Raw genomic sequence first — 26,710 nt, forward strand, 5'->3', positions numbered from 1 at the left:
CTGCTGTACATCTGAGCTTTGCTCTTCCAGATGTGGAAACTTCTCCAACCCTTTACCTATCTCCCCTGAGCAGACATCCCTCAAATTCACAACCCAAACGTTAAAAAAAGCATGTCCTTGAATGCAGCCATCATAAACAAATACTCCATTACCACAATATGCAATTAGAGTTTTAATTTTAACAAGTCTTAACAAACCCCAGCATATAATTGTTCTTGTTATTTAGCAGCTTGGCTTTGAACTTATTCACACTTCATAAAGATGTACTTCTAACCCTTTTGCCCAAACAAATTTATATTTCTGTCTCAACAGACAGCTGACTGCACCCCACCCTCCCACCCCCCACAATCTATACTGTGCTTTCAAATTCAATCACTGACTATCTAGGAAATCAAACTCTTGCTTTTAGGCTCTTTCCCTCATTTGTAATCCCCTGAAGATGATAAACAAGTATTTTAAAATTAACCTCAATAGGTATTTTTCCAATTTCTGAAGATATTTCAGAACCAATACTCTGGATGGGCAAAGATTTGGGACCATGATGGGCAATTGGGTGTACAAACAATTTCACGTGGGTAAACGAATTCGCGAAAGAAGAGGCCGTGAACAGTGGGAGTTCACTGTTTGAGAAATAAGAGCAGGAGTAGACCATACAGCCTCTTGAGCCTGTTCTGCCATTCAATATGATCATGGCTGATCTTTGACCTGAATTCCACTTTTCTGTCCAAACCCCATATCTCTTGGTTCTCTTCAGGTCCTAAAATCTATCAATTTCAGCCTCGAATATACTGGACAACTGATTATCCACAGTCCTCTGGGGTACAGTATTCCAAAGATTCACAATACCCTGAATAAAGAAATTTCTCCTCACCTCAGTCCTAGGTGACCTTACCAAGCTCTCTAATTCTAAACTCTCCAGACAGGAGAAACAGCCTCTCAGCATCGACCCAGTTAGACCCTCTCAGAATCTTACATATTTCAATGAAATTACCTCTCATCCTTCTAAACTCCAGAGATTTTGGCCAGGACCTTTAGGTCGGCAAGCAGGGGTGGGGCCCGCTCGCCGACGCATAAAATGATGCAGGATGACATTGGGCGGAACTCCCAACGTCACCCCGCATCAATTCAATTTTCAGGTCAGTGGGGGTGCAGCCGAATCAGCTGTGCGCCCGCCAACCTGTCAACAGCCTATTGAGGCGATTTAAAAAGTAATTGACATAATTAATGGACCTGCCCATCCAACCTTAAGACTGTCATGCAGGCCAGGAGCTCTGGCAGGCTTCAGAAAAAGCATGAAACCTCATCCACAGGTGGAATGAGGTTTCATGAGGGTTTTTAAAAATTTAATAAAGGTTAGAGTTAAAGTAATGGACATGTCCCAAGTCATGTGACGCATGCGCGAAATACGAGCGCACTCCCAGCTGAAGGAATCCCTGCCCCCCCGTCCATACAGGGAGCACATAGCGCTTCCTGGCGGATGTCACGCTGGGTGAGCCTTAATTGTCCCGCCCACGTAAAATGGCGGCTGGCCCCCTATTGGGGGTGCCGATCGGAGGCGCGCCTGCCTGCGTCCATTCCTGCACTTCCCCCCCCAACGGAGGAGGGAAAATTCTTCCCTATAGACCCATTCTACTCAATCTCTCCTCATAGGACAACCCCCTCATCCCAGGAATTAATCTGGTGAAGCCCTCTAAGGCAAGTTTATTCTTCCTTCAGTACAAAGACAAAAACTGTACATTAGGTGTCATCACACCAAAGTCCTCTACAACTGCAGCTTCTTGTATTCCAACCTCGTTTGCATTGCTAATTGTTTTCGGTACCTGTGTTAACTTTCTGTGTTTCTTATCCAAATAAACCCAAATCCCTCTAAACACCAACTTTTAATAAGTTCTCACCATTTAAAATATTTTCTATTTTTCTATCCTTAACAAAGGATGTCACATCATATTTCCCCATATTACATTCCACTTGCCACTTTGTTGCCCACCCTGTCTATATCTATCTGCTGAATCTTTGGGGGAGAAATTTTTTCATGTAACATCTCTTCTAGCAGCACTACACAGGCATACTTCAATTTGCCAGGCCAGGCAGCTTCATATCATTGAAAAACACTGTGCAGGCCATGCAGGTATAGGCTTGGAGCCCTGCCTGCACCCAGCAAATAGAGAATCATCTGCCTAGCACCACTAGAAGTAGAGCAACATGAACATATTTCTCCCATTTTTTTGCCTGCAACATAGCTTGTTTTCCCATCAGCTTTGTACCATCAGCAAACTTGGATATATTATACTTGGTCCTTTCATCTAAGTCATTAATTTGGTTTGTACTTTTTCAGTGCCAATATCATGGCCATGCATGCTGTTCCAAACAGGTTTATTCCTAATCTGATGAAGAGCTGTGTAGTGCATTTTATTACGATCCCAGACCGGACCATCAAATTTTGTAAAGGTCCCAAATTGTGTTACAAAATGGTTAGGAGTCAGTAAGTTTTGTTTTAAAATAGACAAAATTAGAAGCCCTGGTTACTCACTAAAAGAATAAAGCTACAAGATTCCATGGTTTTAAACAAACAGAAGAACTTATGTTATACAAAAGTCAAAAAAGCAAAAAGTCAACACAAGGGTTGGGTCAAAATCCTGGAGCTCCCTTCTTAACAGCATTGTGGATGTACCTACACTACGTGGACTCCAGAGGTTCAAGAAGGCAGCTCACTACCACCTTCTCCAGGGAAACTAAGGATGGGCAATAGATGCTAGCCCAGCCAGCAAAACCCACATCCCATGAATCAATAAAAAAATGCTGCCTATCTTATACTCTAATATACAGAATTAACATGAGGTAAACATGAATTAACAGGCAAGCTGTGATCGGACACATCACAAACTGCACATTAAATAGCAGATATAACCAAGACAAGTGCCCCAAATTTCTCAGCCACCAACCCAGACAGTAGTGATCACTGTGAGTCACAACATTCTTTAAAATTCTGTCTTCCTCCTGAGAGATTTCAGCTCCTCTCTTTCAAAGATCTAGCCAACCACCCCAACTCAGACTACCCAATGACTGCTTGCCTTCCTGTTGCTCAATCTATCCTACCGAAGCTGCCTCCCACTGGATTCATAAGGCTGCACTCCAACATCTAGTTACCAGTGTGATTTCAGCTCTCTAGCTTCTCTGAACAAAATCCCAATGCCCAACTGCCAGCTTCACTGAGCTGACACTGCTGCTGAATCTCTGAACACCAATCTCACCAGCTGCACCAAGTAATTACTGCTCCTGGGCCTTCTGAGCCCCAATTGCAGGGAGTTAACCACACCACTTCAGCTGCATGGAGCTGGCAACCTTCCGTTGCCTCTACCCCTCTGTGCTGAAAAATTATCTTGTTAAATCTTACAACAAGGGCAATTAGGGATGGGCAATAAAAATGCTGGCCCAGCCAGCAACGCCCATGTCCCATGAAAGAATAAAAAAAAGGTCAGCCCCTGTTCTGAGGTGGGGTCTAATGCATCAACCTTGGGACATATGGTTCTTTAAATGTTACAATCTCTAGTCAACCAAAGGTCACCCCCACCGGTGCTAATTTACAAAAACACACAAAAGTCCAAAGATACAGATCCCCTCACACTTCTCCCCTTGGGAAAAAGAAAGCTTTACCATAGTGAAGATTTCTTTACAATGGCTTCACAGTTTCTTTACAACAAGTGCTTATCATCATAAACCTTCTTCACCAATAGCTTATTACATATTGTACAGGTAACATTTTCATTTTTCACAATTATACATATGATACTTATAAAATTATAGGAGCTTAACCAAATCAAAAGCAATTACATGTGACAAGTAGGGTTAGCAGGATTTAAGCATCATAGAATGGTCGTAACTCAAGAGGCTGCATCTTTTCCTACACCCTTTAACTCTGCAAATAATATCTCAGCTAAGTCCACAGTCAAATTGTTTCTCCTGATCCCATTCAAAATGTATCTTATTCAATTCTTTTCGAATGATGTCAAGAGCTTCCTCATTCTGAACTTTTACTTTCCTTTTTACATTTTAAGTCTTCCAAGCAATTCATGAACCATATCATTCCAATCCTTTTGGGGTTTAAAAGGGTCTTTTGTGAACTGTCCATTTGCCTGGATTCCTGCTGTTGTATCATATTTCTCAACACTGGCAAGCACTCCTGGTTTGGTGTCAGGTGTCATTACCCCTTGAGGGTCACTGAGATCTCAGCTTTTCCCATTGAAATTTTTATTTTGAAATTCTGCAGAATCCTTATACAAGTTTGATGACTTCACATGGGCATTCGTTTATTTAGGATTCTTTCCTCCATGGTTGCTAACTGCTCCTTAGGCTCTTTCAATTTGCTCGTTAGAACCTCAATCTGTATCTCAAAATTTTCCTTAGCTGCTTTTAAAGTCTGGATCTGCTTTTCCAAGCCACACATCTCAATCTTTTTGTTCTCCAGATTGCACCGGAGTTAAGAATATCATAATTCTTTCCATGACAAAGTTCCAGTAGTTTGTCAGTCTTGCTTTTTTAGTTCTGCATTGAACCAACTGTTCTTATTCATCAATAATTCCTTTTCCTGTCCAAGACGTTTTTCATGATACTTAATAGAGACTTCTGATACTTAAAGCTTATCAAGTTTTAACTGAAGATCTATCTTTGGTGAATTTGCTTCGACAAGTTTATCATTTAGACATTTCAAGTCCTCATCCAATTGTTCTACTTTCTGTGCATGACCCGAACTGTTCTCACCATTATCTAACTCATCTTTTGTGTATGTAAATTGGTCCTATACACTGATCAGTTTTCCTTCAATTGCTCATTGTTGCCAATAAGCTTCTCGAGTTTGGCCACAATAATTTTGGTGAGTTTGGCAAGTTCATCATGGCTAAGTAACTACTGCAACACAGCCGCCGCCATGTTACAGTTTGTGCCTGCCATTATCTAGATTAAAATCTACCCCTTCAATAGGTAAACTAGGAACAATTCCCACAATAATAGCCAAGTTTACTAGGTCACTTCGTAAATTAACTTTATACTAGTGTATAGATTCATAAAGCCCAAGAATATCCCCATTAATACTTTGTTTCATCAACCATCTGGAACACAAATTGTATCATCAGCCAACATTAATGACTGAACTGCCCCAGTGTCTCTCAAAATATTAATTTGTTTATATGTTTTGTTGGAGAGGTAAGGTAACACTTCTCCTTAAGAGACAAGCTTCTATAATCTCCAGTAACATCACTCACTCCATCAGTATCCAGGGAAGAATCACCTTGACTATCCTGATCCCTATCCACCACTCTAGGAGGCTCTGAGGTGACACATTGCAACTGTACCATTTATCCTGTTTTAACATCCATTTCCTTTACTGTTACTGTCTCTTCTGAAGACTCCTTAAGGATCTCTATTACTGCCACCAATTTTCCGTTCAGCTTCCAACAATTTGCTTTTACGTGCCCTGCCTTATGGCAATGAAAGCATACTGATTTCTTTAGATCAAGTTTATCCTCTATACCATCATCTTTATTGACTGGAACTGCTTCTGCCTTCTCTGTAAAGCCAGAATTTTTTATATTCCTCTAGTTTCCCTTGGCTTTACAAATGGGGATCTACTGACCCCCCCTAGCTGCCTATGTGATATGTCATACCCATCTGCCAAAACCACTGCTTCTCTTATTTTAGGAGCCTCGCGGTCTTCCAGGTATAATCTGATGGCTATCGGGGTTCTGTTTCAAAATTCTTCCATTGTAATTACCTCCTTCACATTCTCAAAATTCTGTTCAAGTTTCACCACTCAAAACCACTGGTCCCACATTTCTTTCTCCCTGGCAAATTCTACAAATGATTTATTCGATCTTTCTTTAAAGCCTGAAATTTTAATTGATATGCTTCTGGGACAAGTTCATAAGAATTAAGCACTGCAGTTTTAACTGTCTCATCATTTGAGGATTGTTCTTCCAAAAGAATGAATAAACATCCATTGCTTTCCCCACTAAGATACTTTACAACATTAGAATCCATGTGTCCTTTGGCCACTCTAGCTTTGCAGTTGCTTTTTCAAAGAAGATAAAATACATCCCAGCTCTGTCTCAGTGAATTTTGGCATCAAAGGTTTTTGTTCTATGAAAGCTCGGAGTAGGATTCAACATATCACCCAAACTATTAGCCTCTCTTTCATCCCATAATCTAAGTTTTTCTTTGGTCAGTTCATGCAGTCTGACTTCTGTCTCTCTTAGAAAGTATCCTTATCTCTTTCCTCCCTTGCTAACTTGTCTCTCTGGAGTTCAAGTTCAAGCCTTTGCACTTCTCTTTGCCCCTCTTTCAAATTGAGTTTTTGCTTTTCCTCATCTCTTTCTATCTCAAGCTACTACATCTCTTTCTCTTTTTTCTATTTCAATCTCCTTCGCCTGCAACTGAATTCCAGCCAATTCAAGCTGCATTCTACCTGGGTCAGGCTTTTCTTCTTCTAATCCCAGATGCTGTACTATTACCTCAATTATGTCTACTTTTTAAGCCCTGCTTTTAACTCCATATTTTCTACTAACATTATTATTCTAATGTTGGTTAATTGTTGCAATTCACTCTGGGATAAATTGTCCCTCTCCAGGAAAGCTGTAGCAACTGACAAAGACATCCTGCTTTTCAATAGGTACAGTAAAATTCACCAAGAGATCCTGTTAACTTCTACAACTTCTAGAACTTTAGCAAGTTCCAGCACCTACATCTGTCTGTGGATTTGAAATTTGTTACAAGCCTGGATGAGCCCTCAATTTTGTTATGATCCTTGACCAGACCTCCACATTTTGTTACAGACGGTTCGGGACCAGTAACTTTTCTTTTAAAGTAGATAATATTAGAAACCACGGTTACTCACTAACAGAATAAACCTACAAGATTCCATGGCTTTAATCAAACAGGAGAACATTTACTATACAAAAGTCAGGAAAGCAAGCAGTCAACATTATCTATCTAATACTCTTAACATCCAGAATTAACATGAGGTAAACATGAATTGACAGGCAAACTGTGACCAAACACACCACAAACTGCATGTTAAGTCACAGACATAACCAAGAGAAGTTCCCTGAATTTCTCAGCAACCCACCTTGACTTCAACAAATACTCTTAAGTCACAAAAACCTTCAAAACTCCATCTTCCTCCTAAGAGGAAACTCCTCTCTTTCAATGATCTAGCCTCTGGTTTCCCTCAAAAGCTGCTCCAACTCACACTGCCCAATGACAGATTGCCCAGTTGCTCAACCTCTTCTGAGACTGCCTCTCACTGAATTCATAGAGCTACACTCCAGCATCTAATTACCAACACAGTTTCAGCTCTCTAGCTACTCTGAGCAGAGCTCCATTGCTCACAGGCTTTCCTTTGCCCCAACCGCCAGCTTCACTGAGCTGACACTGCCCTTGGGTTTCTCTGAGCTCCAATCCCCCCAGCTGCACTGAGCAACTTCTGCTCCTGGGCCTCTCTGAGCCCCAACTGCGTGAATTAACCAGACCGTTTCACCACCATGAAGCTGGAAACCTTCTGCTACCACTCCCATTCTGAATGGAAAAACTGTCCTGTTAAATCTAACAGAGCTAGCCCCTGGTTCGGAGGTGGAGTCTTATGCATTAACCTTGGTACATTCTGTACTTTAATTGTTACAATCTCCAGTCAACCCAAGGTCACTCCCCCCAGGTGCTAACTTACAAAACTCCAGACAAAAAGCCAAAAATATTGATTCCCTCCCAATGTTTTAGGGATAAAAAGGAGCTTTAGTTTTCCTTATTATTTACTGCTTATTTGAGTGTCACTTCCAGACAAGTCAAAATCTAATATCTCTATTATTAAAAACAAAACAGGATAAATCGACAACTCAGAGGACAGAGAGAGAGGCATGTAGTTAAAGGAGCTCATACTCACACACCAACACAATCTGATGTAATGCAATGTATTAGAAATTGTGACCTTTAATATTTCAGTGAGCGCACAATAGCAAGTTTATTTTTCCCTACTCTAATAAAGACATTTTTATAATAATGTAGGCTAAATTTTTATTTGAACTTACCTGACCAGGTCTTGCTTTGAAATTTTCTTTCACCATTCTTATCTCTATCACATCACAGGGATGAGAGTTCACAGAGACAATGGTGACCGGTTTGTTGCTCCGAATGTATCTATACAACCTTTCTGCACAATAAAGACAGAGAGGCCCAGACACCCAAAGCCATGTCTTAAAAACAAAGAAAAAAATTCCAGTTAGAAAATGTCAATTCTAAATAGAATCTGTTTTTATGTCAAATTGGTGATTCTGATTATTGTTTAAATTGCTGTTCATGAAGCAAATTTACAGAATAAGTCACATAGGAAAGTTAGTTCCTGCTATAGTTCTAGTATTTCTTTCAACACATTTGCATATCTGGGCTGCAAAATCTACATCAGTTTTGTAACAAATGTGTGTTCATGACCCTCAGGAGAAATTTGAACCCGAAGAAAGTGCCTAAATTTCCATTAGCTTCTTTTGTAAATTGCTTGCTTCTAGAGAAGGCAAAAAGGTCACTTCTTGGACGACTGTCATAGTGGCAAAAAAAATCTAATCAATTTTTCAAGACTGAAGAAAAATTTCACCAGCTTGCTGTCAAAATCTGTAGCTTGGTTCGAAACAAAGGGTAGAATTTCATGCACCCACCCACCCCCACCAAGGGCATCTTCGGAGGCAGTGTGAAATGGTGGGAGGGTGTATGGTGGGGACCCCGCCATTTACAGTTCCCCCCAATTATATCTGGGTGGGAAAGCTTGTGGGTGGCCTTCCCACTTGGATACCAATTAAGGCCCTTATGTTGGATAATGAATGCTCACTTAAGGGCCTCATCCCACCACCACTGGTATTAAACTAGTGGCAGGCGGGGGACTTGCCATGCAGAGAGACCGACAAGCATGCCCACCTAGTGAGGTGGCCTCGTTCAAAGGCACTCAGTGACTGATTGAGGAACCCTGCATCAGGAAGGTGGGTGCCCACTGAGAGCCACCCACTACCCTTTCCTCAGAAACCCCTCTCCCCCTCACCACCCTGACCAGCTCCCTGACAATCCCCACCCCACCATCACTTACCTTTCTCCAGGGATCCCACAAGGCCCATTAAATAAATAACTAGCAGCAGCTACTGCTCTCTCATTGGCTAGTTGCTCTCTGAGGTACTATTTCCACCCTAAGTGCATTAATTAAATATCTCCAATGGAGCTGGGAGCCCTGGCGGGAAGGTTCCCACTGCCAGTTAGGGCTTAATTCCCTCGGGGCTCTCGGTGATCAGATTGGCGGGGTTGCTGCCAATTTTGGTGGTGGACATGCCCCCACCACCCCCCCTGCCATCGCCATCATTAAATTCTGCCCAAACTCTTACCCATTTTTGGTGAGGCAGTTAGACATTCAATAGTAAGGTTGCTGCATCTATTGTAATGGAATTTGATTAAAAGGTTGTATTACTATGGTCAGTTGACATAATTTTATTGGATTTTTTAAAAATGAAATGTAGTGCACATTGAAAATAAAAACGGATGAAACATGTACTCCATTAATGATGTTGAACTCAACAAGGAGTTAGTTGAAAGAGATCTGTTATGGAATTTTACGTCGGGGGGGGGTTTTACGGTCCCGCCGAAGTCAATAGACTTTTGGATAACTTGCCCCATTTTTATTGCCCCACCCCCGAGTTCTTTTTTTTTCTCAGCAGACTCAATGCTCAACTAGTCCAATCAATGCAGCACGGCAATCAGCAAAACCAATTGAATAATCATCGGAGAAAGTCTTGATCAATCTGTGCATTCTGAGCATTACAGTTAATTCTAGGTGGCCATTCATGTATCATTAGACATATAATCATTGCTGCCATTTCCCATGTACTGGGAAGCCATGAGCTGCATGGAAAGCTGCCTGTGAGTCCTGTATCTCTTGTGTTTTGTGCCTGGGATCCTTTTACATCAGCTACAGTTCCATATGTTGCACAGCCAAGTGTGTTTCCACCAACTTTTGACTTGGGTGACATTACTGTTTCTGTTCCAGTGACTATTAAATTTTTTACTCATCCTTGTCACCTGTGTACCTCAGTATCCCAGGTATTCACTACCAATTATTATAAAATTGGGTGCCAAAGGTGCCATAGACACCTATTCTGTTTAGGGCCATCAAAAGCTCCTATAGGCAGTTTGAATGTTTATCCATCTGTCATCCTTGCCTACTTGTAACTCCAGACCCACAGCAATGTGCCCTCTGAAATAGTCTAGCAAGCCACTCAGTTCAAGAGCAATTAAGGATGGGCAACAAATGATGGCCTTGCCAGCAACATCCATAAACATCCCATAAAGAGAAAAAGTAAACATTTTAGGGTTATACTGGAGTCAACCGCTGGTACAACATGCAGGTATTCTGAATCACTCAATCAACTTTGACAGATTGCCTATACTGCTGATCATTAAAGGATAGTTACAGCAGGCTATAGTGTACTCCTCTTGTGATGGTCTATAAGGAAATTGTCATCCTTAGAAAGTGGTAACTGTGGTTCAACAGTTAAGGCAAAATTCAAATGGGCCTTCACCATAAGAAGCATATATCCAGCTTAGGTTAAAAGAATCAAGAGAAAAATACAGTAGTGTAAATGCTGAAAACCTAAAATAAGTACAGAAAATGTTGGAAATATGCATGCAGCATCTGTGGAGAGAGAAACAGTTAGCATTCCATCTTTCATCAGAACCTTTAGGTTAAAAATCTTCTGCAGAGATTTGTAAGCACCTGACTACAGCACTGGGTTCACAACCCAGCTGAGTGCAGTTTCTTTAAAATATAAGGGAAACATTTACATAGTTTAGTTCAATGTAATTGTTACAATGAATGAAAAGTACATTTTTAATTTCTACTGATCTCACTCATCCATTTTCTTGGCTACGGTTTTCATTTAAATTAATGAAAAGAGGAAAATATGCCCCATGTAGCTAGAAAAGATTCTGGACGTTCATGTTACAAACTCCATCAAATTGAATGTTTTTACTTAGTTTTATTGTGGAATGAATTTGAATAAGTTGTTTAATTGGTTACTAAATGTGTATGGGTATATACACTTCAGTAAATTCTTGGCTTTCTTAACTGAAAATTGACACAATATTCAGTGTTGCAAAAGTTTGATAAGTAATTAGTAGATAAAGACACAGTAAGGCCAGAAATTTCCCAGTCTGTGGAGATGGATTTGCAATGGAGGGGATGCGGGCAAAAAAAATCCTGAAAGAAACCTGCTGGCCGACTCTCCGACATGTTACTGCCTCCTTGCACTTTTCCCAGAGGCGAGCTCCCAGCAGCATTGGCTACCCTGCTGACAGCAGCAGGTAGTCAGCTAAAGAAGTCAAAAGTTCAATTAGCCTCTATTTTGGTACTTCAATTATATTTTCCTTGACTCACATGGGACCCTTGCTATGTCTGCAGTTTATCTTCTCACAGGAGGTTCAAAAACCATGACAGGCATATGCCGAGGCGCAAGTAGCCAAATTGTACTTTGGAGAGCATCCGCTGAGAAATGTTTTCAATTGGAAGAGTTTCCCTTGCAGACAGATCGAACGGATTGTGCTGGTCATTAGGATGTGGCTGTCAGTGGGATTGGGACATAGCAATGAACCTGGCATGGGAAAAATTTTTAAGGAGAAAATTCCAGCCCACGTTTTTGGAAGGTAAATATTCATGGCTTGAATTTGGACAACTGCACCATTCAGGAATAGATGATAGATCAGGACAAACTTCCTTAACTGTTCTGAGGCTGTTAGTGGTTGAAGCAGAAACTATATCAACATTCATCAGCTAGATGGATGAAGGAATATTACAAAGAATTATGTGGAATATTCAGCACAGGAACAGGCCATTCAGCTCAACTAGTCCATGCCGGCACGTATGCCCAATACGAGCTTTCTCCCAACTTTCCTCATCTAACTCAGTCATCATAACACTTTATTCCCTTTGCCTTTATATGCTATCAAGCTTCCCATTAAATGCATCTATATTATTCACTTCAACTACTCCCTATGGTAGCAAGTTCTAGATTCTTAACTACTCTCTGACTAAAAGAGCTTCCTTGGAGTTTCCCACTTGATTTCTCAATGACATCATATAGATGGACTCTAGTTTTGCTCACCCCCACAAGTATCGGAATTTTCACTTACCTGACCCACTGGGTGCAGGTGGATCAAAAAGTCATGGAGAAGCCGTAAGCTGGGATTCTCTGGCACACCATGGAGAAGGTGTCGAACCCAAGGGTCGGGAGAGGTAACTTGGGCAAACCATCTTGATTGTTTGGGACAGGGTTCCCCATAGCAAGAAAAGGCGAAGTTTAGATTGGTATATGAATATTGTTTGTACAGAAGCCATGCACCGATCATATGGATTATCTGGACAAAACAATCCTGGCTCTTGCATTATCAACGTTGAATCCTTTGAAGAGATAAGCTATGAAGTTGATCAAGTGAGACTTTACATTTTGAAGTCCATGTTGACTATTCTTTATTATATTTTTGGTTACAAGAGTTTTTTTCTGTTTTCTCCTTTAGTAGGGATTCCATTACTTTCTCCACTACTGGTATTAAGCTGATTGGTTCATCGTTCCCTGGACATGTTCTACCTCCCTTCTTAAACACAGGTGTAATGTTATCTATCTACCAGTTCTCAGGCACAATGCCTTTTTCTGATGAGCTTTTAAATATGCATAATAGCGTGTGTTTTCTTTTCCCTAGATTCTTTTAGAATGAATGGATGCAATCTATCTAGACCAGGGTTTCATTATCTTCGAGTTCGATTAGTTTATTCAAAATATCTCCTCTTTTTATTTTAACTACGGTTGCATTGGCCGGAATTTCCCGCCCCTTACACCAGCAAAATCTTCCGGTCCCGCCGATGTGAATGGAGATTTCAATGGCTCGCCAGGCTCCCCGCAGGGAAACTTGCTGTGTGGGGGGGAGATGGTGGCTGGAAAATTCTGGCCATTGTTTCTAATCTCATCGTCCAATGTCATATCCACAGGATTAATGTCTCTGGTAAAAACTGAAAAAAAAATACTACTTAATATTCTTGTCATTGCGCTATTGCTGCCTATGATTTTATCCCCAGTGTCTCTTAATGGTCTGATTCTCATCCCAACTTTCTTTTAATCCAGGTGCCTATAAAATATTTTACTATTTTGTTTTATATTCCTTGATAATTTAATTTCATAGTGCCTCTTTGCCTTTCTAATTGTTTTTCCTTAACTGTTCTCATAGTCTCTTTGTATTCTCCCTTGTCTTGTTATTTTCTGCTGTACATATATTTAGTGCATATCCCATTCCTTATCCTCATTTTTTCCCCTCCATCTTTATTTATTCATTATGTCTCATTAGTATTTAGTTTGCTTTTGGATTTTAGTGCAGTATATTTCTTGGGCTCTTTTGAAAACCATATTAACTGTTTTCCAATGCTGTTCTACATCATTGCATGCCAATATTGCTATCCATTTTGTTTTCCCTAAGTTTGATTCTCAGCCTCTCAAAATCAGCTATTCTTCCGTTCTTCTCAATTACTATCCTAAACCCTATTATATTATCACTATTGCCTAGATGTTCCCCTACTTGATCTTCACTTATCTGCTCTGGTTCATTCTCCATTTCTAGATTCACTAGTAAATGCTCCTTTCTTGGACTTGTTAGATTTGAGTCAAAAAGGGTCCTGTACAAATTATTGAAATCCTGTTTCCTTTTCCCCTTTACTGACCTTTTCAAATCAATTAATTTCAGGGTACTTGAAACCACATGATTATTATTTTACGTTTGTTATTCATTTCCCTAAATTGTCTGCATATTTCTTCCTCCACCTCCCCACCACTATTAGTAGTATTAACTCCTCTTATTGTTGTGATCCTTGTTTGTCTCTTATCTCTATCTGCATGGATTCTATTTCTGTCTCATAGATGACATGTAATCTCTAATAAGTGCAGCTCTTCCACCTCCCCTTTTCCCCCTCTATTTTTCCTAATTGTGTATACCCTTCAATGTTTAATTACCCATCCTGATTTTGCCATAGCCATGTCTCAGTAATCTCAATTATATCTGGTTCCTTGCCTCAAGTTCTGTGTTTTATTATGGGCCCTGTATGCATTCCTGTACAGTTTAACTCACCTTAATAGCAATCCTTCTCAATTTATTTAACTATCTTTTTAAACACCTGTTCCAGAACTCTAGTTATTTCATGGCCATTTATGTCAACCCTTAGTTTAATCTTTCCATGCTCTAGTTTCCTGTTTCATTTATATTTAAGCTTGTTTCATTTCTTGTAGATCCTTCCCCCACCCCCATCTTACTATTTTAAAGCCTTTGTGACTTCCCTATTTACTCTTCCCATATATGGAATATAGCCACAAGGTAGATAAATATAATTAGGACTATTTGCTTGCATGGGATGGAAGGCTTGTTTCCGTGCTGTAAATATTATGTATTGCTATGGTGACTAGTATCCAAGTGTTTATTATTGCAGTAACTGAAAATCTCTGTGCAAAAGTAGGGAAATTTAATGATACATTCCGAGGCAATGAATTTGAAACCAAAATACAAGTTATAAGGCTCACTGATTTAGAACCCCTATATTGATAATAATCAATTGATTCAGGCTGATCACCACAATGCCAACAGCTAACCTGAAACAGAACTGCTCATTCTACCAAACATTTTAAAGGCATTGACCCAAATCTTGTGGTCCCAATGGCAGCAAACGCTGATTAGCTCAATGCTGAGGGCCACAATGGCACCTCAACTTCCGGGAAGCTGACTTACACTTGAATCTGGAAGTTGTGGTGTGTCTGCATAGTCTCCAGAGGACCCCCAGTTCACCCAGGACCTCTCAGCCTGTAGATGTGGGCTAATTGCCTTGTACTTATACTGGTATTTACAATGATTGATGTGGACTGATCTAGCAGGCAAAAAGCCTGCCCAGGAATGCAATATTTTAAATCAAGAGGAGTGTCAAAACACTTCCCCCATCCAGTCACCCCCGGATCACCCCACACCAACACCCGTGGCACCCACAATCGCCGCCCCCACATCCCCAACACCTTTGCTTCTTGCCCTGGCACTGCCCCACGGTTCACTCCCAACGTTTGGGGGGCATAGCCAGAGGGCAGGGAGGGGGAGAGGAGGTGGTGTTTTGCCAGGGATGCTGGGAGGGGAGGAGAGCCAGGGGTGATGAGGTGTGAGAATGTTTTCACCTTCTGGCTCATTTAACGGTTGCACTCCTGAGCAGGCTCTACTCCTGCTAGGAGCAGCCTTACATAGATCACTGCAAATATCAGTGCAAGTACAGTGCAGTCAGCCCAAGTTTACAGGAAATATGAACGTGCACCCCCTCAAACCCCACTCCCACCCCCCTACTCCCTGGAGTCTATTTAGGTGCACAATTTCTAGACTTTAACCTAAGTGGGAACTCTAAGTTACAGTACCATTGCAGCCCTTAATAGTGGCGTTGAGGTACCAGTGATGCCAAGGGTGTGTGGTGATCTGCAATGGGGTTGTCATGGATGCCGGTGGGAGGGGTGGAGGAGATGGGAGAGGTGGTGGGAGGGTGCTTGGGGTGACGGGGAGCTGGAATTAAAAGTAGATTAAAGGAAGGAATTTAAAATAACTAAAAGCACTTAGCCTGTCATTGAGATGCAGGCAGACTTCAAGGAGTGTGTCTTCAGCTCTTGACATCAACAGACCGTGGCTTCTTTGGAATTATACCATGTCACTAGGCCTCTCCACTCATTTCATTGATGGAGCCACGCCTCAGCCAGGAGAACAAGGTCCCACTGCAGCCAGTTTTTAATGCGGTCAAAGGCTTATGCCTCCACTTCGCTGCTGACTGCAAGATCCAGGCCAATGTTTCCTATTTGACCAGCAGGGTAATTAGACCCGCTGCCAATTTCATCTTTCATTGACTTCAATCCATTCCAATGATCCAGTTCTCTCAGTTTTCTGATGGGCAGGCTTATATTAAAATTATCCCCACAGGCTTTTAGATTGGCCCCATTTTAATGAAAGATAAAATGATCCTGTGCAGGTCCTGCAATTTCCCTTTGCCCGCCTTTTGGTCATTAATAATGATAGGAGAGAGCTCCTGCATGTTCAATTTACTTAAAAGCAGCTCGTGGTTTTTACTAGTGGTTGAAGTGTTCAAACTTTTGCTTAATTGTGTTTTCTCCTTCCCAATTGGTTATTTATACTTTAGTGAATTACTATATTACTCAAAACTATTCTCTCTTCCCTCCGCTAAAAATTCCAACTACATTGAAGCAAAAACAAACCATCTTGAGTTGTAGCCAGCATGACATTTCCCACTCAATCTCAGACTTATAGGCAAGGGTTTAATAATAAAATTCACAATATTTATACTGATACTACAGTGAATAGATTCTTATTTGTTTCTAAGAATGAAATGGCAAGAGATTGACAGCACATTGATGGAATAATTTTCTGCTGTGTTATCCAACTGAAGTCGAGTGGAACAAGTCAAGTGATGAATGGCTGTTAAATCAACGTAGGAAAAATACAATATTTATCACTGGCATTGCTCTTACACAGGGGTGGGGAAAATTCACAACCAGATCCTGCTGGCTGAAAATCACAATTATGTTACAATTAAGTCAGCAGATTTCAGCTTTACACATTCAGGAAAGCCGTTAGATAATACAAGAAATTTGAATTTGCCAATTCAAAATATGTGCAGATTTCAGGCTGACAGGATTTAACAAGAGGCGTGCCCATGGTCCATCTCCTTGGAATAAGAGAACATTGTATACATTGTTAGATGGCCCTGGTCAATAAATAATTTTGTCTTACTGCCACCTCACTACCACAAAGTGTCAGATAAGCTGTTCAAGTGCACCATGAAGTTTTAACAACGGCAGAACAGGTTAACAAGGCATACATCCTTGCTTATATAGTTCCAGAATTGATTACATGTAGAAATACAAACCTCTTTATCTATATTTGCTTTTTTCTTTCCATTGACATATCCAGGCTTCCTCCAGGGATTCAGGCACAAACTGTTTCATTATCTGAGGAGTTGTAAATGGAACTGAACACTTTGCAGTCATCAGGGAACATACCCAATTCCGACCTCCTGATAGAAGGAATGTCACAGAGGAAGCAGCAGCAGGTGATTGGGCCTAGGACACTACCCTGACAAACTCCTATAGTATTGTCCTAGGCTGAAATGATTGGCCTATAACAATCACAACCATCTTCTTTTGTGCTCTCCAACCAGTGGAGAGTTTTCCCCTTGATTCTCACTGACTTCAATTTTTCTAGAGCTCCTCGATGCCCTTGAGGCAGGGTGAGTAAGTGCCGCTTGACAGCGGTTTCGACAATCGCTTTCATTAATTTACTGATAATTGAAGGTAGGCTGATGAGCTCACAACTGGCCAGATTGGTTTTATCCTGTACTTTGTGGACAGGAAGTACCTGGGGAATTTTCCACTTTAATGGGTAGATGCCAGTGTTGTAATGGAACAGCTTAGCTAGAGGCCAACACAGACCTCAATCCCCTGATTCGTGGCAGTGGGAAAAACAGTTTTGAATCTCCCAAAAGACCTCAAGCTTCCTCTAATTTCTTAAAAGGTAAGGCATTCTGGATTGCCCACTTTCACAGGACTGAAACAAAGCAATTAGAGAGAGATGATAAAAGTTTATGCCGGAACAATGAGTGTATGTCAAGGATGGGCATTTGTATTTAATTGAATGTCCATTAGTTGTAAAGCTTTTCATTCCCTCAGGGTAACGTCCTAAGATCAATCATCTTCAGTTGCTTCATCAACGACCTTCCCTCCATCAGAAGGTCAGAGTAGGGATGTTTGCTGATGATTGCACAGTGATCAGCACCATTCGCAACTCCTCAGATACTGAAGCAATCCATGCCCAAATGCAACAAGAGCTGGGCAACATTGAGGCCTGGGCTGATAAGTGGAAGTAACATTCACACCACACAAGTGTCAGGCAATGGCCATCTCCAACAAGAGAGAATCCAGCCAAATCGCCCTGACATCCAATGGCATTACCATCACTGAATCCCCAACTATCAACATCCTGGAGGTTACCATTGATCAGAAACCAAACTGGAGCAGCCATATAAATACGGTGGCTACAAGAGCAGGTCAGAGGCTAGGAGTGGTGTGGCACATATCTCACCTCCTGACTCCCCTGTCTACCATCTACAAGGCACAAGTCATGAGTGTTATGGAGTACTCTCCACTTGCCTGGATGAGTGCAGCTCTAACAATATTCAAGGAGCTCGACACCATCCAGGACAGAGCAGCCTGCTTGATTGATACCCCTTCCACTACCTTCAACATTCGCTCCCTCTATCACTGAAGCACAGAGGCAACAGTATGTACGATCTACAAGGTGCACTGCAGCAGTTCACCAAGTCACTTTCCAAACACATGACCTCTGCCACCAGGAAGACAAGGACAGCAGATGCATGGGAACACCACTACCTGCAAGTTCCTCTCCAAGCCACAAACCATCCTGACTTGGAACTATATCACCATTCATTCACTGTCCCTTGGACAAAACCCTGGAACTCCCTTCCTAACTGCACTGTGGGCGTTCTTACAACACATGTACTGGAGTTGTTCAAGAAGGCAACTCACCGGCACCTTCTCAAGGGCAATTAGGGATGGGCAATAAATGATGGCTTAACCAGCAACACCCACATCCCATGAAAGAATAAAGCTAACATGAGTTCAATCTGTATTACCCAGGAAAAATGCCTTGATTCAACATACCATTTTTGTTGATTTGTTTTTTTTTTTAAAATCAAAATAACTAACCACAAGACTAGTTTGGGGGATTAAGACTAGCTTGTGGGGATAATACCTATGATCTAAAACCACAATTTATAACCTCAACCCAGAATCCCCAACAGGCCATTCAAGACGACACAGTTGTACAGCAAACATTTATATTCTCAAACAGGAATTCTAGAACTTGGATCAATCGCCGAGTCACATTTTGCAGTAATAGTCAGCCAAAATGTGCAAATCCTTTCCATGTGCTAAGTAAAATATACCTAAACAGCATTGAAGAACAATCTTGTGCTTTGTCTATCATTCAAAAATCACTCCAACATCCTGTGGTTCACATTGACTGTTATGCCATTCTATTAATATATCTTAATATTGTGGAATATGGCAAAACAAGTAAACAGGCATTGTGTAAATTCCTACCAGAGTAAATATTGGAGGTTCCCCATGTGAGTCAAACCCCATGCCAGAATGTGTCACCCTCTACTGACCTCAGGAGTCCTGTCTATTTAAAAAAACTAAACTAAATGTTCAGGGTTCTTCCCAGCAAAAACTGATATTTATATAGTAGTTTTGATGTTGAGCTTAGCCTTCTCCAAGAAAGCTTTCTTGGTAGATTTCAAACTTCTGTTCTCTGGTCAGTTCCTTTTGTTGATAGAGATTGCATTCAACTGCTGAATAAACTTCTCCCGGGCCTTCCTCTTGTTTGAAGGAATTGAACATATGAACATACATTGGCCCTTCGAGCCTGCTCTGTCGTTCAATAAGATCATGGCTGATCTGATTGTAACCTCAACTCCACATACCCAGCTAACCCTAATAACCTTTCACCCCCTTGCTTATCAAGAATCTCTCTACCTCTGCCTTAAAAATATTCAAAGACTCTGCTTCCACTGCCTTTTGAGGAAGAGTGTTCCAAAGGCTCACGAGTCTCAGAGAAAAATTTTCTCCTCATCACTGTTTTAAATGGGTGACTACTTTGGTGCCTGGCACCTCATACTGACTATGGAGAACCACTTGCCTTGTCCTGCCTATGTTGTTGATGCCTACACGGACCACAACTACTGGTTCTTTCCCCTCCCACTGTAAGTTCCTCTTCAGCCCGAGCAGATATCCCAAACCTTGGCACCGGGCAGGCAACACAGCCTTCTGGAGTCTCACGCTTTGCTGCAGAGAACAGTGTTACTCCCCCTCACTATACTGTCTCTTACTACCACTGCATTCATTTTTACTCCCCCCACTTGAATGGCTTCCTGAACTATGGTACCATGGCCAGTCTGCTCGTCCACCCTGCAGGCTTTGCTTTTGTCCACATAAGTTGTGATCACCTCAGACCTGTTTGACAATTGCAAAGTCTGAGGCTCCTCCACTACTGTCTGCTGGGTCCTTTTACCTACCTCACTCACGGTCACATCCTCCTGTTCCTCACTGCTGACCAAGACCGATGACCTTATTCTAAGTGGCGTGACCCTCATCTTCTAGAACAAAGTATCCAGGTATTTCTCCCCCTCCCATATGTTGCACAGTGTCTGCTATTCGGCTTCCAGATCAATAATCCTGATCTGGAATTCCTCTAGCTGCTTAAACGTTCTGCAGATGTGTTTATCCTGGATCCCCTTAGCATCCAAAAGTTCCCACATTGCACAGCTGCAACATAACCTGTCCTGCCATTGTTACTTGTGTTATTCAGTTAATTTAATTTGATTACTTACTTAATTAACTTAGAATATTTCTGATAATATTCTGAAATATTCTGAGATCCACACTCAGTGCCATGCGCCGCCATATGAACACACTCGACCTCTCCCTCCAGCAGCACCGCCGCACCCTTTTTCAAAGCTGCGCATGCCCCCAGTTTCATTTTATTCTTCGCCTCATCCGTCGCCTCAACAAGAAACTTTTTCTCTTTCTCTCAAGTGCTAAGAAACGCAAGCTCCAACAACGCATCGACACCAACACCCATCTGGGACCCTCCACCCCTGCTTGTCCCTCCGTCCCCACCCCATCTTCCAATCCCAGCACCAGCCGCGTGTTCACTATACCCCCTGACCTTCCCCTCTCCGATGCTGAACGTTCAGTGCTCAGCAAAGGACTTAGCTTCATACCCTTATGCCCTCATCTCAATGAATTTCGGGCTCGGCATGATGCTGAACTCTTCTTCCGCCGTCTTCGTCTCCGTGCTCACTTCTTTGGGCAGGAGTCCTCTCCCCGTTCAACGGATCCTTTTACCCACCTCCAATATTCTCCCTCCACCTGGACCCCTCCCTCTGGATTCTTACCTGCTCTTGATCTTTTCATTGAGAACTGTCGGCGTGACATTAGTCGTCTCAATTTCTCTGCTCCTCTCACCCATTCTAATCTGTCTCTCTCTGAACTTACTGCACTCCGTTCTCTCAGGTCCAACCCCAACATTGTCATCAAACCCACTGACAAGGGTGGTACTGTTGTTGTCTGGCGCACTGACCTCTACCTCGCGGAGGCTGAGCGTCAACTCGCAGACACTTCCTCCTACCTCTCCCTGGACCATGACCCCACCACAGAACATCAAGCCATTGTTTCCAGGACTGTCACTGACCTCATCTCCTCTGGAGACCTTCCTCCCACAGCTTCCAACTTGATAGTCGCCCAACCTCGGACGGCCCGCTTCTACCTCCTACCCAAAATCCACAAACAGAACTGTCCTGGCAGACCGATCGTGTCAGCCTGTTCCTGCCCCATGGAACTCATTTCTCGTTATCTTGACTCCCTTCTCTCTCCCCTTGTCCAGTCCCTTCCCACCTACATCCGTGATTCCTCTGACACCTTACGTCATATCAACAATTTCCAGTTCCCTGGCCCCAACCGCTTCCTCTTCACCATGGATGTCCAATCCCTCTACACCTCCATCCCCCACCAGGATGGTCTGAGGGCCCTTAGCTTCTTCCTTGAACAGAGGCCCCAACAATCCCCATCCACCACTACTCTCTTCCGTCTGGCTGAACTTGTTCTCACACTGAACAATTTCTCCTTTAACTCCTCTCACTTCCTCCAAATAAAAGGTGTGGCTATGGGTACCCGCATGGGCCCCAGCTATGCCTGTCTCTTATGGGGTATGTGGAACATTCCTTGTTCCAGTCCTACTCCGGCCCCCTCCCACAACTCTTTCTCCGGTACATCGATGATTACTTCGGTGCTGCTTCATGCTCTCGTCGGGACCTGGAAAAATTTATTAATTTTGCTTCCAATCTCCACCCCTCCATCATTTTCACGTGGTCCATCTCTGACACTTCCCTTCCCTTCCTTGACCTCTCTGCCTCAATTTCTGATGATAGACTGTCCACCAATATCCATTACAAGCCTACCGACTCCCACAGCTACCTCGACTACAGCTCCTCACACCCCGCTTCCTGTAAGGACTCCATCCCATTCTCTCAGTTCCTTCGCCTCCGTCGCATCTGTTCTGATGACGCTACCTTCAAAAACAGCTCCTCTGACATGTCCTCCTTCTTCCTTAACCGAGGTTTTCCACCCACGGTTGTTGACAGCGCCCTTAACCGTGTCCGGCCCATATCCCGCGCATCCGCCCTCATGCCTTCTCCTCCTTCCCAGAAACATGATAGGGTCCCCCTTGTCCTCACTTATCACCCCACCAGCCTCCGCATTCAAAGGATCATCCTCCGCCAACTCCAGCATGATGCCACCACCAAACACATCTTCCCTTCACCCCTCCTAGCGGCATTCCGTAGGGATCGTTCCCTCCGGGACACCCTGGTCCACTCCTCCATCACCCTCTACTCCTCAACTCCCACCTATGGCACCTCCCTATGCCCACGCAGAAGATGCACCACCTGCCCCTTCACTTCCTCTCTCCTCACCGTCCAAGGGCCCAAACACTCCTTTCAAGTGAAGCAGCATTTCACTTGCATTTCCCCTAACTTAGTCTACTGCATTCGTTGCTCCCAATGCGGTCTCCTCTACATTGGAGAGACCAAACGCAAACTGGGCAACCACTTTGCAGAACACCTGCGGTCTGTCCGCAAGAAAGACCCTAACCTCCCTGTCGCTTGCCATTTTAACACTCCACCCTGTTCTCTTGCCCACATGTCTGTCCTTGGCTTGCTGCATTGTTCCAGTGAAGCCCAACGCAAACTGGAGGAACAGCACCTCATCTTCCGACTAGGCACTTTACAGCCTTCCGGGCTGAATATTGAATTCAACAACTTTAGATCTTAAACACCCCCTCCCCCCATCCCCACCCCATTTCTTCCCCCTCCCCCTTTTTTTTCAATAATTTATATAGATTCTTCTTTTCCCACCTTTTTCCATTATTTTTAAATCTACAACTAATACTTTGTTAGTCTGTCCACCCCACCCCCACTAGAGCTGTACCTTGAGTGTCCTGCCATCCATTCTTAATTAGCACTTTTCTTAGATAATATCACCACCTTCAACACCTCTTTGATCCTTTTGTCTGTGACATCTTTTGATTATCTGCTCCTATCACTGCTTGCTTATCTCTACAACGACCCCACCCTCAACTTCTCTCTCCCCCCGCCCCCCACCTTAGACCAGCTTATATTTCACCTCTCTCCTAACTATACTTCAGTTCTGCCGAAGGGTCGTGAGGACTCGAAACGTCAACTGTTTTCTTCTCCACCGATGCTGCCAGACCTGCTGAGTTTTTCCAGGTAATTCTGTTTTTGTTTTAGAATATTTCCTAGTGTACTACAATTTACTGTGCTTATTAAACGCTTGGACTACTTACAACTAAAAGTTATACGTTTCTTAATTAAACAGGTGTGTGTTTTAGGCATTTATTTTAATTATTTTATTTTCTATTTATTTTATTTTAGTTTAAAGTTTTAGTTATTTTTATTTATAGATCTACCTTAACTCCAGTGTCCTAAGCTAGCTATTAACTCACTGTCCCTTACACCCAGCACTTACCGGCCAATCTACTTACTAGTTTCCTGTGATGTCACAGTTGTTTCTTTCACTCAGTTTCTTCAGCAGCTGAAATAGTCACAGCTCCCAACTTCCAACTGCCTCTGTTCCGTTCCAATTCCACTCCCAGTAAGTCAGTACGAAATGTTAAAGACCTTCGAGCTACCAGCATCTCCACAATAAGAGTCACCTCAGTGCCATGAATCTGGCTTCCTTCTTGTTTTTCCAATCCATTCTTATCGTTAAATTCTCACAATATAATAGGATGACTTGCCTCATTTCATGGGTAAGTCCTTGAACTGATATGTAACAGTCAGATATCTTAACTCACTGCTGGTGCTAAATTAAATTGTTGTGCAGAGCATGGAGCATTGAATAGCTGGATTATAAATGCCGGTACTTGCCCCATATAGCTGTCTAAATTAAAGACCTAATATATAGTAGATCCAAGTAGGTGACAGTCTACTGCACTTGTGGAAAAAAAGGCCCATGTTCCACTCTTCAAAAGTTTTAAAATATTTATGGTCTGAACATTCTATGAATTATTGCAATCCAACAACAAAATCATTTTTTGTGCGATATTACCAACATACCCCCTAAGCTGTATGGATACTTGGCCATGTAATCATGCAGCAATATAGAATGGCCTGCAAAAAACAGGCCACACACTAAAGGGAGCATTCGTTACTGTCAAAAATAAAGGCAAAATCAAATATCCCAATCTGAACGTCCAAATTTTACATACCTCTTGTGAATTAGATTGAAATTTTGGGGCTTCAGTGCAGACTCTCTCAGAGTTGCTCTCCATCCCAGGTTCTGGCTCAGCATAGCCTTCTGGAATTGGCTCTGCAGGATACTCTGGTATGGGGAAATCATCGACTAATGTTTTATTCGGGTCAACGCAGCCAGGTGGGTGTTGATCCAAATTTGTCTGATATTTCAACATGCCTCTGGAAGATAAGCAATTAGTACAAAAGTTTTTTCCAAACATATAGGGTATAGAGTTTATCCAAATGCTTCAAACGTTTCTAAACTCATACTAGTGACTTCTCACTTTAACCCTCATTATTTTTAAAAAAACATACAGGGTATTTCAGGACTGCCAGTTTTTGTACCAATACTACTATATTCCAAACAGAAATGCATGATATATATATATATTTACATATATATATATGAGCAGTTTTTGTAAAAGCACACAAATAATGCAAACAGTCTCACATTTTTTATATTATTTGTATTGGGAGAAAAATGTTTGCATTATAAAAAGTTTAAAGCTATTGTGCCTCTTTCCTTACTGAGTCACTGCCACTTCAGTGGTTTCATACAGAACTCGTGTTTACACAAAGATAAAGCTTTTCTATCAGTGATATTATCAACTAAAGATATTGGCAGTTCTTACTTCTCTTTAGAATAGTTCCACTATTGACGTACAATTGCCAAATGCACCATGCATAATCCACACTCCACCTTTAATAAAATATGTGTCCATTTAGCCAGCATATACAGAGAAATTGTCAAACATACCAATGCTTCAGGTGAAGCACTGCCCAGGTGTTCTCTGCCAAGGAAGTATGGGATTACAAATTCCCAGCAAGACATTCACTGTCACTTTAAAAATACACAACACTGTTATAGATTCTTCCAAACAAACTCTGCATGTATACAGAGGAGTCAAAGCAGTGTGTGTAAGAGTTGCCTCAAGGAAATACAAGATTAAATTTTAAAGAAAACAAAAGGGAACCAAGCTATGTTTACTTAAGAGTACAGTCTTTCCTCTCATATGGCTTTCTTGGCTCCCATATAGTAACTGTATTTAAAGGAGACCCATATCTCTCAGTTGAAAAGTACAACTGTTAATAGGATTTTAAAAGAATAGTCATCTAAAGGAAATTATGGGTGGAATTCTCCTATCCAGGACTAAGTCCCATGCAGGGGCAGAGTTGGGGATGGGGAATGTTTCCCTCTGCAGAGGCCAATGAGGAATCCCACGGTATCTTGCGGCCCTGGTGTTATTAATGCTGCAGCTGAGGGTTTCCCGACGTCTTGCGTGGCGGGACAGGCTGGATGCCACGTGCCCTACCATCATATCTGGGCACCATATTTAAAAGGAGCCCAGGCATCCAACTCACTGACAAGGCTTATAGAAATTGCAGAAAGGGGAGAGGAAACTCCAGTGCCTAAGTTCAGTACCGCATCCCCTCGCATCCTCCTCGACCAGGTGGAGGTCAGCAGGAGGATTCTTTACCCGGCTGATGGGGGGGAGGAGGCCGAGCAGGGAAACCAAACCTGCATGGGCGCAGGTTGCCAATGCTGTCCAGCACAGGTCAGCTATCCAGTGCTGGAAAAGAATGAGTGACCTCATGCGCTCCACGTGAAGCTTCAGCTGCTTACACTAACCACAATGAAACCAGTGAACGTCAGGGTACATGGGCCTCAGTGACAATAGCATAAGGTCGTGCCTCATAGCCCCACTGCAGTCCATCTACTCTGTGGTGGTCACAGGTTGGGGGGTGGGGGGTGGGGGGAGGTGGGGGGGTGGGAAGAGAAGGGGCTCAGGCACAGAGGGCACCAGCAACCTCCAGAAATGATATACCTCCCTGAGTAATATCCTTGTTTGTGGATGAGCTCAGTGCCCTGGAGGGAGCTGGCCCACAACCTTTCTGGACAACGTGCAGAGCATTAATGTCATGCCACACAACCCAATGGGTTATCTCTAAGCGTGAAAGCATGAGAAATGAACGTGAAATTCCTCTCAGCCCCATCTTCTCTGTTGTCTTTGAGCAGGATAAGTTAAGCAGCAACTGGCAAGAACGGGAGAAGGGAGGGGGTCGCCCACATCTGACGGTTCTGACAGAGTTCGAGGAGAGGGCAGCTCTCCCAGCTGGCAGGTGTGGAATGCGACCGGGCAATTGGAGATGGGGAGACTGGATTTGGGCCTCCACCCAGTA

General features: G+C 42.5%; 1 protein-coding gene across 6 annotated transcripts in view; it reads right to left on the minus strand.

Annotated features, from left to right (window-relative positions):
- The window catches only part of nox4 (NADPH oxidase 4), a 215,301-nt gene that overhangs the window by 124,220 nt on the left and 64,371 nt on the right, over window positions 1-26,710 (minus strand). For all 6 annotated transcript variants that reach the window (XM_078545752.1, XM_078545754.1, XM_078545750.1 and 3 more), the window contains 2 exons: window positions 24,505-24,709; window positions 8,073-8,237 (listed from right to left, as the gene is read on the minus strand). In XM_078545752.1, the coding sequence (XP_078401878.1) occupies window positions 8,073-8,237; window positions 24,505-24,709 (370 nt within the window). The remainder of the gene's footprint in view (window positions 1-8,072; window positions 8,238-24,504; window positions 24,710-26,710) is intronic.

Source organism: Cetorhinus maximus, chromosome 7, assembly GCF_964194155.1.
Source record: "Cetorhinus maximus chromosome 7, sCetMax3.hap1.1, whole genome shotgun sequence".
Classification (NCBI taxonomy): domain Eukaryota; kingdom Metazoa; phylum Chordata; class Chondrichthyes; order Lamniformes; family Cetorhinidae; genus Cetorhinus; species Cetorhinus maximus.